This window comes from Pteropus alecto, unplaced genomic scaffold (genome assembly GCF_000325575.1).
Source record: "Pteropus alecto unplaced genomic scaffold, ASM32557v1 scaffold52, whole genome shotgun sequence".
NCBI classification, from domain to species: Eukaryota; Metazoa; Chordata; class Mammalia; order Chiroptera; family Pteropodidae; genus Pteropus; species Pteropus alecto.
In genome coordinates, this window is record NW_006433941.1 from 5,808,434 (window position 1) to 5,822,829 (window position 14,396).

General features: G+C 45.6%; 1 protein-coding gene across 11 annotated transcripts in view; it reads right to left on the bottom strand.

The window, feature by feature from the left end:
- The window catches only part of MPRIP (myosin phosphatase Rho interacting protein), a 138,244-nt gene that overhangs the window by 90,825 nt on the left and 33,023 nt on the right, over positions 1 to 14,396 (bottom strand). For 10 of the 11 annotated variants that reach the window (XM_025044390.1, XM_025044387.1, XM_025044389.1 and 7 more), the window contains exons 2-3: positions 12,052 to 12,129; positions 10,116 to 10,181 (exon numbers count right to left, since the gene is read on the bottom strand). In XM_025044390.1, coding sequence (XP_024900158.1) covers positions 10,116 to 10,181; positions 12,052 to 12,129 — 144 coding nt within the window. Of the gene's footprint in view, positions 1 to 9,132; positions 9,238 to 10,115; positions 10,182 to 12,051; positions 12,130 to 14,396 lie in introns of those variants that run through there. The other variant, XM_025044391.1, reaches the window with a different exon arrangement.

Below are 14,396 nucleotides of genomic sequence, written 5' to 3' on the forward strand. Positions count from 1 at the left end.
AAAGAGAGCGGGTGCAGTAGAAGCCGGGCTAGAATTTGGCCTTGGAATTATGTCTTGAAGACTCTTTTCCTCTGCTCCAGGATGACGGTGCTCCCATGTGACTGGAGGTGGGTCACATCCGGGATTGTACAAAGTCCTTCAAAACCTCCATGGCTTTTGGGGAATTTCTGTCCTCCTTCACCTGCACTGGCCCATTCATGTCTTAGTGCCCCATGGGCTTGGTAAGCAACACCACACTTGTTAGAAGTAAACAAAAAATCAGCCTTGACAACAGGACAACAGACTCCTCAAGGACAGCGCAGAGACTCCTTCCCTCATCTTCCTGTGAGCCACTCAATGAAAAGGGCACTGGGTTATGCTATTTGCAGCTCCTGCCACTTTGAAGCACTTGTCTCAACGAGACGACATGAGTCAGAGTAGCTGTCAGAGCTCCATGATGCCAGTATCCACGTTGCATGATTGGGGTTAAAGCACTTCTCCACCATCCTAATCTGCAAAGGGAGCTAGTCCTTTCAGGTTCCTTCCTACACTGACATTCTGTGACTGACACTCTGAAAACACAGTCATAGAAAGAGCCATGTGACATCTGGTGGAACCGTGTGATCAGGTACCTCTGGTGGCCCCATCTTTTTCTTTTCCCTCTACTATATATTGCCTTTCCTGTTTATGATGCCTATCTCATGCCTAGTAGTGGCAACCAGGAGCACTATTTAACCCTGCTGGAAAGAGAGCTGAGGAAAGAACTACTAGGGAGAGTAATGATGTGAAGAGGAGGCAGCCATGCCCTCTGGTAACACCAAAGTCACAGTTCTCCCAAAGGTGGCCAGCACTTCCCACTGACCTCCCAGCCTGGTCTAAGGCAATGTTACTCCAGCCCTTAGGATCTGGCCCAGCTTATCTCTTCTGTGGAACCTTCCAGGCAGAGTCTGCTAGCCCTACTCTGTTCCCAGAGCACTTTGCATTACCTCCCTCTGATCACATCCTCTGTGCCAGCTGAATAACAGCCCCAAAGACCCCATGTCCCCATCCCCGAGACCTGTGAATGTGACCTTAGTTGGCAAAAGGGACTTTGCAGATGTGATTAAGGTAAGGATCTTGAGATGGGGAGATTATCTCAGCTTATCTGGGTGGGCCCTAAATGTAATTGCAAGTGTCCTTACAAGAGAGAGGTAGGGGGAGATCTGACACAGAAGAGAATGAGATGCAATGATGGAAGCCAGAAGTTGTGGTGATGTGAAGAAGGGGCCATGAGCCAAAGGATGCAGGCAGTCCCTGGAATCTGAAAAAGGCAAAGACACAGACTCCCCGCTGGAACCTCCAGAAGGAACCAGCCCTGCCAGCCTCTTGACTTTAGCCCAATGAAACTGATTTTGAACTCCTGATCTTCACAACTGTAAGAGAACAAATCTGTGTTGTTTTAAGACAAAGTTTGTAGCAACCTGTTATAGCAGCCACAGAAAACTCAGTACCCTACTCCTCAAAATGAAGCCGCCTTGAAGTTCACTTCTGACACACTTCAGGCACTCAATCGATGTTTATGAATAAATGATTCATGAATGTGCATATGCACGTGGGCTGGACCAGACCTTCAGGGTAGGTCAATACATGATATAATGTAAAAGATACCCTCTTCATTGATATACCCTTACTTGCTTACCATTGTTTCTGAGATTCCACCAGTGGAATCATTCCCTGGGTTCAGAGAGCTTTCCCACAATAAAGAACATCCATTTCCTTTCCCCACCAAAGAAAAGATTCTTCTGACAAAGTATTTTGTGAAGTAGAGGGAAGGCAGGAGAGATTAAGACACTAACACATTAAGCTGACTACACATAATTAATACCTTAAGTGGATCGGCTTATCAGACTATTAGTATTGCCCATTTCTCAGGAAAGTCCAAAGCAAAAGACATGGTCAGGCAGGAAGAGCTGAGTGAACTAAGAGTGGGGTCCTGTATAGGGGGGGTGGAGTGTGAGGGGCCGGAGAAGGGTGCAGGGATTTTGCAGCCTGCTTCATGTTGCCCACACATGTATGTGTGAGACTATGTGAGCATTGCATGCACACACATGGACACACTGTACTAATCACTTGGCTTTCTTTTTCAAACCAAATGTTTTCTGTTGCTAACTCCCATAAAATGACTCTTTTCAACAGTTCTTTCCCTGCTGCTACTTAATTAGTTTCCTAACTAATTATTCTAAGCAGTTTACTTTCCTAATACCTGAAGTCATTTCTCTCTCTGCAGGGAGGGAGCCCATTATCACAAATGCTCACCCTGTAGGCCACAGTCACAGCTGCCAGAGAGAAGTCCACCCACAGCTCTGTAGATCTTCAACAAGGGTGCCAATCATAGCCCATCCTTGGCTGCTATCCCAGGGCAGAGCAAGGGCCACAGAAATCCCTCCATCAATTCAAAAGAACTACTGCTCCACTAGCACCATCACCTTCTCCCATCACTAAAAAAAGCTGTGCACACTCAAAGGGCTGGACAGATGGCACCCAAGTGGACAACAGGACGTAAAACCATCATCGGGCTCCCTGTTAATTAATCGTGGGTGTCCAGAAGTCTTCCCATTCAGTAGCTGGGTGAGAAAGCGAGAAGAACGTGAGTATTTCATTATGGCTCATGGGCACTGGAACACAGACAGGCAGCTAATTACTATTTTGCTGTCCTTGATTCACCACTTATATAACTGGAAAGAAAGGTAAGCACACTGGCACACTGGACTGTCCTTGTGAGACAAAAGGCACTCATTGGGCAACACGAAGTCACCAAGTCTTCTCAAGGTGTTCTGAAAATCAAAGAAAGTGGATTCTCAGGGGGAGGCCTTCTAAAAATATTTACAACATAGACTCAAGGGCGATGGCAGATCGATTGACTCACCACTTAGCCAGCCAACATGTCCTAAGCTTCTCCCACACATGGGCATATTATTCAATATCCTATCTATGCAAATACCAGACCATGTCTTGAAGTGCTCACTGTCCTGTAGAGCAGCGGTCCTCAACCTTTTTGGCACCAAGGACTGGTGCTCCTATGAGAATCTAATGCCTGAAGATCTGAGGGGGAGCTGAGGCAGTGCTGAGGTGGTGATGCTAGCACTAGGAGTGGCTACAAATACATGAAGCTTTGCTTGCTCATCCACAGCTCACCTTATGCTGTGCAGTTGGGTTCCTAACAGGCCATGCCCTGGGCTTTGGAACCCCTGCTGTAGAGGGAGGCCCACATGGAAATAAGTGTCCTGGGGATAAGGGACAGGGGAAGGAGGATCATGTCTGACCTGCGTTGTCTCTTGGTTCTTGAGAATGATTCAGGATTACTGTACAGCCGCCTTCCCATCACACCTGGCAGATATTTATGTATTCCCTTCCACCTGACCCTCTTTACCCACTCATTCCTTCTTGTCCTTCTCTAACTTTTTCTTCTCAGGCCACCCATATAAAAGGCCCCAAAACAGGAAGTACAGATGTCCGCACCACCCCAGACTCAGGCCCCTATATGTAAAACAGTCAGCTCTTCCCTCTCCACCTACTCCACTCCTCCAAAGGGCAACCTGCAGGCCTTCAATCAGGACCAGGCAATCAGGAACATGGCTACTCACCCCACACTATTGGCTGAGCCCCCACTGGCCAGTCTGTGACCCCCTGCACTGGGTCTCCTTACCCATAAAATGAAGGTCCAGACTAGGGTCATCTCTAGAAGCCCGTATGCTCTAACCTCCAGAAGAAGTTCTGCTCTGTTCTTCATCCAAAGAGCCCCATGATTAACCACTGGTGGCTCCCAACCCCAGTTGTTGCACATGTGGAAAATGTCACCCAGGCCAGCACAAAGAGTTGTAAATGACAAGAAAAAGCTACCAGAGGCAGAAGGCTGCACCTTCTAATACACACCAGGCTCAAACGTCATAATAAGCCTGTGTCTCCAAGCTCCTCCCCAACTTATATTAAAAAGAGGGGAGGAGAGGGACTTAAAGTTCAGCTCCCAGTTTCCAGAGAACATTTGCACAGAAGGTCCCAAGGAGACATAGAATATGTCCTGTATCTGTGAGGTTTATTCTAGTGGATGAAGTCTCATACACAGTAGTGAATAAAACTTAAGGAAAAAGGCATGTGGAACTTATAAGCATCACTGTTGACCTTTGACCTTTTGACAACAGAGAAGAGTTCCTAATTGCATCTGGGTTCATCTATGCTATACCTTGTCCATTCACTTTAAAATTTCAAGTTGGCCTAAAGATGCTCTAAGGCAAAGTGGCTGCAGGAAGCCCAGAGGCAGAGCACAGGGGACCCCTCCCAGCACTCATCCCTCATCCTGTAATTCACTCACTACCAGATTACCACACAAACACCTCAAGAACTGCACTAGTACCTTCCAGCCAAGGAAGCCCTTGCATACATAATATATACTTACAGATTATATTTTATCTTCAACATTCTTAAGAGTCATTAAGCAATTAATTGTTACAACATCCCTCCCAAAGAGGTGAAAACTATTTTTAGTTGTTATGATTAAAGAAAGATGGCATAAGGGACTCCGATCTAAGGCCCCTATGTCCAAACACACCAACACATTGGACTCACCTAAGAACCCCTGGCTGATCTACAACTCCTGAACACACTCCCAGGCTATGTCAACCCTGACAGCTAGCACTCTGGGCCCTGGCCCACTGAGTTGCCAGTGGCCCCCTGCCTGCCTCCCAGCTAGTCTCTACTTTTCCTTACAAACATGAGCACCTGCATTGGCCTCAGCATTTACCCAAAGATGGCTATTCATACATCGGTCAGCATTGGCAAAGCACTACTTTTGCAAATGTTCAAGGAACAAGTTAATTATTTAGGAAACGTTAGTTAATTAAATGGTCAACACAAGAAGAGGTGTCTTGCCTGTACAGGCATGTGGATAACTCTGGACGTCTGTCCAGTTAGAGATACTCCTCACTTCAGCTGAAGAGGGAATGGTGTAGGTGGGGCTGAGACTATTCCGCAACTTCAACTAAAGTAGCAATAGATTATATCAGTTTTAAAACTTGTATTAGATTCTGTGCAGCAGTGGTCCCCAAACTTTTTGGCACCAGGGACTGGTACTCCTACAAGACTCTAATGCCTGATGATCTGAGGTGGAGCTGATGTGGTGATGCTAGCTAGTATTTGACTAAACACCAGGAGTAGCCAAAATATATCAAGAATAAAATGAGCAAAGACCCTGAGGTCGAAGCAACCTTAGGGACTCTGTCCTATAGGAAACTGTAAAGCAAACCATAAAGGAGCCAGAAATCCAACCTGTGAGTGCTCATGTCCTCTGAAGAGTGTTCAGACCAAGCTTACAGCTTTACACATGAGCACAGAGTAACTTCACATCCTACGGGATGGACAAATCCACAGCTGCCCGCCCCCCAAAAGCACATACTCAAGAGCTAAAAGGGTTTTCTTTATTATGTTTAGGGATGTGAACTGGGCTAAAGTCCTTGGCAGCACGACCTCTACAAAATCATGCAGCCCTGGTCTCTCCTGACTCTCGAGGACTCTTAAGGCAGAGAAGGGAGAAGCCTCACATAGCAAAAGGTAATGCTCAATACCACACACCTGCCATGGAAGCATGGGTACCATCCCACCACGGTTTCTACATGAGAAAAAGCCAGGGTCAGTTTGTTTCAGCAGACAGGGTTCAAGAGCATTAGACTCACACAATTTTTTTAAAAAGTCAAAATTATAGTGATAAAAAGAAGAATAGAGTTGCCAGGGGTTGGAGGGAGAGGGGCTAGTGTTTAATGAGGACAGTGTTTCAGTTTTGCAAGATGAAAAGAGTTCTGCAGATGGATGGGGGTGATGGTTGCACAATGATGAGTATGCTTAATGTCATAGACTTGTCCTATTAAAAATAGTTAAAATGGTAAATTTTGTTACTTATATTTTACCATAATTAAAAAAAACAAGAGCTCCAACACTTCCCCTCTGTTCCTCTGGGAAAGCCTTCTAAAGTGACCTTTGGGCTCTAATGATACCAGCACCTTAGCCTTACATCAGTCCCCAAAAGTTCAAGGAGAAGTGGCAGAATATGGTACAATAATGGGCAGATTACCCAGGTAAAAACAAAAGTAGAGGAGAGAGACAGCAGTTTGGGGTTGTAGATTCTTCGCTCTATCCACTCCCGAAAAACCAAAGGCTCAGCCAAATTGCTCCGGCTCCCACTTGTCTGTGAGGCTGCCCTGAGCTCAACTCACCTCAGTTTGCATTTGGGAAATTTCTTTTCCTTTTTTGGGAAATTTGCCTGTCCTCCACACCCACCAGTTACAGGGTATGTGGGTGTATCGAGAAAAAAAAATTCCCAAAAAAGGAAAAGTGATTCCCAAAGGTTAGTCCAATTACAGAGCCGCCCAGAAGAAAAAGGCAACAGTCAGTCCCCCGAGGCAGACAAGCAGAAACACTTTTTGAAGCAGCTCTTGAGGCAGGCACTGACCCAGGGACTGAAGGCTCCTCACTTCCTCCCTCTTCCTGGGGCTCTTGACAACCACGGCAGCTGCCAAGCCCTTCGCAGGCCCAGCAAAGGGGGCCCAGACAACTTCATCCCCTAACTGGTTCTCTAGAGACCTCTGGAGGGCATTTCTCCCTTTTGCTGAGGAACCATTATAAACTGCACCCCACAACAACTCTCCTAGCTCCTACCTTCTCAAGATGAAAGCAGAAATTCTGCAATAATGCATGTACAAGCTTGGTTAGTACAACTCAAAAGAAGTTTACTAGGTCTGTGCCATCTAAGCTGCCTGCTACATAATACAGAAGGGTAGCAAAAATTATGAAGGGCCCAACCATGGGGGAAAAAAAGTCACAATGTGGTTGGTAAGATACCATTTAAACAAATGAATACAAATAGGAATGTTATGTAAAAGCTAAGTAACAATTTGAAAGAGGTGTGACTAAGTGTTAAATAGCCTGGCCATAAAATGTTACAATTTACTACATGCAGTAGATTAGCTATGGAGGGCTGGAGTTAAGTTTGGCAGGAGTGGTAGGATAGGATCAGTGGTGGCTACTAGCTGCTCAAAGCTGCTGTTCTTGGAGATCACCAAGATGGGGCCAGCATACAGGCATGATAGTCTGAGCACAGCACAGGAAGTGGTACCTATATGTTCCCTGGGTAAAAGCCACCCATGAGCAGTTCTGCTAGCCCTGTGGTCACCTGATATGCAGGGATATTCCATAGAAACCCCTCCACACCAGAAACAGACCCACTCTTATTCCCTGCCTGGTACTTACCACACCAGCCAGCAAGCTAACTCTACCCTATCACCTCCCTCACTCCTAGGAAATCTGATGGCTGAGTCCTTCCATACCTTTTAAGAACAGGGGTGATAGCAACTCAAATTTATAATTTTTAAAAATTAAAAAATTTAAATAAGTTACTGACCCAATCTCACAGGGTTTCTCAGTCTTGTGGGTGGCTGATCTGTGCATCACAGCATGTTTAGCAGCATTCTTGGCCTCCACTCACTAGATGCTGGTAGCAGCCCCCTCTATACCACACAGTTGTGAGAATTAAAAATAACTTCGGATATTGCCTTGGAAGCACAATGGTCCCCAACTGAGGACCACAGCTCTAGGTAGTGAAGGAGAAAACTTCCAGCATGGCTAGAATTCAGTTCACACATGAGCCTGCTTGAAAAGTTTTCCTGCTCCAGGTCACAAGACCCCACTGACCAGGTCAAGGCAGGAGTCTAGGTTTCGGGAAAGTTGACCTCTGGGTTGGAGTTCCAGAATTCTGGACTGTGCTCATCCAGTGAGCAGTCATGAAGAACAAGGCCTGATGCAAACCACTAGGGAGCAGGAGTCTACCTGTAAGCCCCATGGAAATGACTGCTGATGCTAACCAGCGGGCAGCTGGCATCTGACTGTCCTCTTCACCCAGCCTCTTCTCAAATACAACCCAGACGCTTCCTTGCAACTTTCCTCATAGGACTTTCCTAATACATAAGAGAAAACCCTTACATGCACAAAATGTTGCTTTAAAAGTATTTCAAAGCGACTGCCACTTTTTTTTTTTTTCACTCATAAAAATAATGCAACTCTACTCCCCGGAGGTACAGTGTACCTGCACTGCCCAGTTTTGGCAGATCAGTACTAACTGGCTCACAGGGTTAGTCTCTTCAGCTCCAAGGTCACCTTCCAGAAAGTGGGCATCCCCCCAATGTTCTCTCTGCAGTCCAAGTTTCTCCTGGGGCTTCTTTCTTTTCCCATGTTGCTGGCACAGTCCCACCTCTGTCCTAGCAGCACATGAAATAATATCCAATCAGCATCCAGGTTGCTGGGAGACCACAATGTACTGCAAGGTGTCAGTCTTCATGGCTCGACAGTCTCAATTATTTAGGAGTGGCTCTTGGGATACGGCATGCGCTCTGCGTTTGTGTCGACACAAAGGCATCCCTAGTAGCCACTCTCTTTGTGCTTGTGCAACTGAGCTGAAGAGAATAATGAATTGTGCTGGACTCCAGTTAGACCTAAATCAAGATTTTCTAACCAGAATAATCCGTCTCCAAGGAAAGTCCAGGGAATTCAGTTTTTCAGAATGGTTCACTGCCCATCCTAGCTTGAGTGTAATCCCATGACCTCTGAGGCTCTTTCTCTACTGTTAGTCTTTGCGAAACTTCAGAACAGGTCAGCTAGGCACAGGGAGGACAAAGTAAACCCCAAGGTTCATAGCAGCCCAGCTCCCACGTCAGGGCTATTGCTCGCACGACAGCCAAATTAGAACACACAGGGGCAGCACTGGGCCTGTCTCCAGGCCTGCTTCCTTTCCTCAAAGGAAATGAAGATCTAAGTGAATCAGTTCCCTTGCTCCCACCTCTAGTGAGTTCTATCACCCCAATGGTACTCACCTCCAATTCAGTCATGTCAAACTACTCTGTACCACAGATGTTTTCATGGAAAAAACTCTCTGTGGCCCATCTACATTGTATAAATATACTCACGAAGGAGAAAAAAGAAAATGCTTTTTAAGGAGGAACCAATGAGGCGATAGTCAGTAAAGAACTAGCTATCATATCTATTAACTCCATATCTAAATATCATACCCATTCATTCATCCCAGAAACAAAATAGAGAAAGCATCACAAAGATTAGGACCCATGGCCTATTTACCTGTAAGCTGTAATAACCACTCTAAAATCCAATGTCCACATTGTCAATGAGGTTCCTGGAGAGGACAGTCATCTCTGCTCACATTTCCATAACCTGATCGCACTGCTGCAGCAAAGGAGTGAACTCTGGTTGGGATGGGGTCAATCTATTTTACATGATATGATTAGATTTTCTAGGACAGTCCCAATTTAAAAATGCTGCCCAAATGAATGCATGTATGTACACACACACACACACACACACAAAAGGTGCTAAAAACGTCTATCTTCAACCCTTATAAAGCTTGGAATTCAGTCATACTTTAGATTAGTTAGGAGAGACCAATCTTCTTTACAGAAAAAGGAAATGAAATAAGTGAAAAAAGAAATGCCAAAACATTCTACCTGGTTGGTTTTTGGGTTTCTTCTGGACTAAGAGCAATAAACACTCATCCAGCCCAGAAGTAGAAAGCAAACCAGGTGGGTAGCACAGCAGTAAGGAGCCTGTATGCCCTGGCTTTGTGACTAGAGGAACAATGACCCCATTACCAGAAGGCCTCTGAATATTGATGGGATGAGCAAGACCAATTACAGCAATGGAACTTAGGGGCAGTTCTGAGACTACAGCATGTGAATGTGCATGTGTTCAACTTTCACGCAGACCCAGGGCCAGTCCCAAATCTGTCCCTGCAGGTCCACAGCCTGTTCCACTTCTAGCTGGGAGTACTCTGGACAAGTCAAACTCCTATCAGCCTTGAAAAGAAGTGACTTCCTCCCCAACCACTTACTCTCACCCATGACTATTGAAGATGCCTCAAACCGAAGATCTGGGTTTTAAGGGTCATCTCTACCAGTTGCCGCAAGTTCTTAAAAAATTCCAGGCCCCAAAAGAGAAGCCCCAGTGAGAGCACACAGCTGCTGTGCTCATAGACAACGCAAATGCAGTCACAGTGAATGAGCTTGGTGAAGGCTGGAGACAGGGAGTAAGCAGAGGAAGACACTCACCATCTCATCCAGCGCGTAGCGCAGGAGGCCGTGCTCGTAGAGGATAAAGAACCGCCGCTGCCATTTCTGCAAAGGAGCACAGAGTGGGTGTTTAGAAGGGTTCTGGCCCCAATCTCCGCTTGCTGAGTCTCTGTGTCTGACAAACCTGTATCTAAAGAACAAAGGCTCCACAGCTTATATTTCTGGGGCAGATGGCAGGAAAAGAGGGACCCAAGGCAGAAGAATGGCCACGATTGGGTCAGGGGAAAAGCCCAAACTATCCAGTGGTTTCCACACGAGTTACTGAGATTTAACAAGATGCCTGGTTTATTTTAATCTGCAAGTTCCTCAGGAGCAGTGATGCTTTAGTCACCATTTTGTACTCTTTATGTACCCAACACAGAGCTTATCACGTAATGTGTGTCAATATCTATCTGATGAATTATCTGACATGATATGGGATAACCTGAGCATGCCAAGTATTGATTCCCCACTTCAGGAAAAATCTAGGAAACTGTTATACAAGGTTGTTCCAGTGATCCACAGGAAAAAGGGGACAGAGAAAAAGACAGCCAGGTTCTAGTATTCATTGAGGAGAATTAGGCTAAAAACAAACAAACAAATTAAAAAGCAAAACAAAACAAAACAAAAAAACCAGGAGCAACATCAGTGGGAACGATTCTGATGTCCAGAGAGTGTCTGACTGGCAGAGTGCCCTCTTTCTACTCTCCACCCAAAGGCCAGGCACTGGGGGACAATAGTTGTCCAATGGCACTGACAGCAGAATAAAAAGTACCACAAGAGGATGTGCCTTCCTCATAATTTTTGCTGGAGATGAGAACGCAAGAACAAAAATATCACGTCTCTTTGCTTTGGGCCAAAATTACATCATTTATAATAATGATTTTTCCATTAGAAGCTAGAATGGCAATTCTGTATGCCCTTAATATAAATGGGAAAGGGAGCTGCTCTCAGGTTACTGCAGGCACTAGAACACATTCCCCCCGCCTGGGTGGCAGGAACAAGACACTCAAATGGTCTTACAAAGAGGACCTGTAGAAGACTGGTTCCACGCTTGGTGTCCAGGAGAAAACTCTCCCCCAAAATACATTTCCAAGGCTACAATTTGTAGTCTTTAAAGACATAACCCATTTTAGAAAGAATCCCAAAGAACCCAGACACAATGTGAGCTCTATGGAGCACAACAACGCCTATCCCAGAGTGTAGTATTCAGGCCAGGGGCAGCAGAGACCAAGAGGCATGTCAGAGGCTCTCCAAGGGAGCAGGAAACATGAAGGGAGCAGAGCTGGAGCAATATATAGGGTACAGGCAGCAGCACCTGAAAGAGCATGTGGAAAAGGAAAGAAAGTGTTTAATTAGAGTCAAATACAAATGGGCTCCTTGGCAGAGGAATAAACCACTCATCAGGGATAAGACTGGTGAGACCATCTTGCTGCTCCAGCAGCCTGTGCACAGCAGGGACCTGCCCTGGGCTGGGGTGCCCAGGAGAGGAGCAAAAGCAAAGCTGGCCCTCAAAGCCAGCTTTGCTGAGCCCCTAGCTGGAGAGGAGAGGAAAAATGAAGAAAAGAAGGAAAAAGAGTGCTGCAGGAGGCAGGACATTGGCACTGAAGGAACTGGAAGCCTAATTAGCATAATGTAAACATTTGCTGAACTGCCCTTTTGCCTTTCCCATTTATCTATTTCTAAAGCTGACTCATGAAACAAGCGGCACCATGCGAGAGCTTCTCATTTTGAAGGGAGCACCAGCTTTAACTATGTGTAATTGAGACTTCTCCTGTGGGACCTACAAGTTTGCCAAACAGGTGTTCTCTGGATCCACGGCCATCCCTGGATCCACTGTCAACTCCCCATCTCCCTCTTCCACTCTGTCAATTTTCCCTTAGATGGGCCCCTCTCCGGTCCCTCCCACCCCAGGAGTTTGCTCTGATTCCCTTACCCGAGACCGATGCACTGGGTTGTCAAAGTCGGTCCCGTCTGGAGCCAGGAGCAGCCAGCCACCATAAATAGGTTTTGCCTAGAGGAGAAAAGGGCAAGTCATCAGTGGTCTTGGACCAGAAAGACAGAACATGTCCAACAGTCAAGTTAATGACAAGCACTTGCTGGAAACAGAGGACACCTCTGCTTGGCACATACCACACATCTCATATCCCAGCCATGGAATCTCCAGGAAAGAGGTTTGAGACAAGAAGCTCATGGGAGCTCTGTGGTGACTGGTATGGAAAGTAGAATACAAAACCCAGTGGAAATCTGAGGAACTGTAGAGTATAGAAACTCCAAAAAAACAGATCCCTCCCTTAAGTTTCTGATCGAGTCACCAAGAACAGGAAAAAACGGCATTTTCTTCAATAACCATGTGAGTGCCAATGTGTGCCAGGCATTAGGTATACCACGTGAACAATATAGTCAAAAGCCCTCAATCTGACAGTACAAAACAGGGTCTGGGAGAAGAGACACTGCTTTAGTGATCACAGCTAACGCTTGCCAAAGAATCATCAAATTACTAGCTCCATGACCTTGGGCCGAAAACCTTTTGAGTTTCAATTCCCCCATTTGAAAAGTGGGAGTGGAAAATAATTCTATCTACTCCTCATGAAACTTATGTGAGGACTGATGAGATAATGCAAGTAAAACATAGCACAGTAGTGTAAAACAGTACAGCCATTGTGGAAATCAGTCTGGGAGTTCCTCAAAATGTTAAACATAGAATTCCATACAACCCAGACTTTTACTCCTAGGTTTATACATTGAAGAAAACTGAAAGCAGGTGCTCAAATAAAAAATTGGACATGAATGTTCACAACAGCACTATGCATAGTCACCAAAAGGGAAAAACAACCCCAACGTCCATCAACAGATGAATGGATAAACAAAGTGTGGTACAGCTATACAATGAAATATTATATGGCAATAAAAAAGCATGAAGTACTGACACATTACAACATGCATGGACTTTGAAGACATTATGTCAAGTAAGAAAAGAAAGACACAAAAGACCACATATTGTATGATTCCACTTATATGAAATGTGCAGAATAGGTAAATCCATAGAAACGGAAAGCAGATCAGTGTTGCCAGAACATGGAGGATGGAGGAAGTAGGAGATGGGGAGTGGCTTCTAACAGGTACGGAATTCCTTTATGGGTTGATAAAAATGTTCAGGAATTAGTGGAAATAGTTGCATGACCTTGTGAATAAGCTAAAAACTATGGAACTGAACACTTTAAAAGGGTGAATTCTATGGTATAAAAATTATATCTCAAAAAAACTATGAGAAAAAAATGAGCAGTGTTTGGCCTATAAGTGCTTAATAAATGTTAGCTATTATCATATTTTTATATTCAAAGATTCCCCCTCACCCAAGACCCTGGCAGTAGGAACTCAACATGAGCTAAAAGATCTAGACAGACACTCCGGCTCTGCCTCCCTTTTTAGCCACACCCGGCTGGTGAGAAGGGGTTGGAAAAGGTAGAACCAGGCCAATTTCTTTGCTCCTTTTGGAGGGCAGTAACACAAATTAAAACCCAACCTTCCGCCTGATGTTTACACACAAGGATTAATCTCTGGGTAAGTCTTAGGAGTTCTTCCAACATGCTTTTTCTGTAACACTCTCCAACCTGGGAGACTCTATCACACCATCACCGCCCCACCCCCCATTTGATAGCTGTGGAATCTGTGACTCAGAGAGATATGTTCACTTGCCAGAGGTCACACATCTGGGTAAGCCAAGAACACTCTCTTTTTATTGGCTTCTGCAGGGTCCTTAAGGCCCACAGGAGAAGTGCTGGCTTTTTCATTTGAATGAAAACAGAGCAGGTAAGAGAAGATTTGGACAAGGGATATGGAGTAGGCTGAAGGAATTGAGAGGCTGGCTTTGATCAAACACGGAGTGGGTGCTGGCAAGGAACCGGAGGTTAGAGGGACACGACTCAGGAGGGCCATGTCCTGGGTATGCGTAATGAAATTCTGCCTGGGAAAGCAGAAGCAAAGAGAGGAGTTGTCTGTTTTCTTAGCAAACACTAGCGGCCCCCAGCCATCCCCCAAGCAGGTGAGCACACCTGACATATCCTGTGAAAGCCAGTACAGAGGATGGAGAGGCCAGCATTGGGGCAGGTATACTGGACCAGGTGAATCCTCACTTACCTCTCAGCCTACAGTTCCCTGACCTGTGAAATCAGGCCACATCTCCATTTTTGTCTAGCTTTGATTGTACACCACCTTCTTAGTCTCTGGCTGCAGGGTTTTTAGGGCACCTTCACATTAACAGCCTGACCTATATCTACC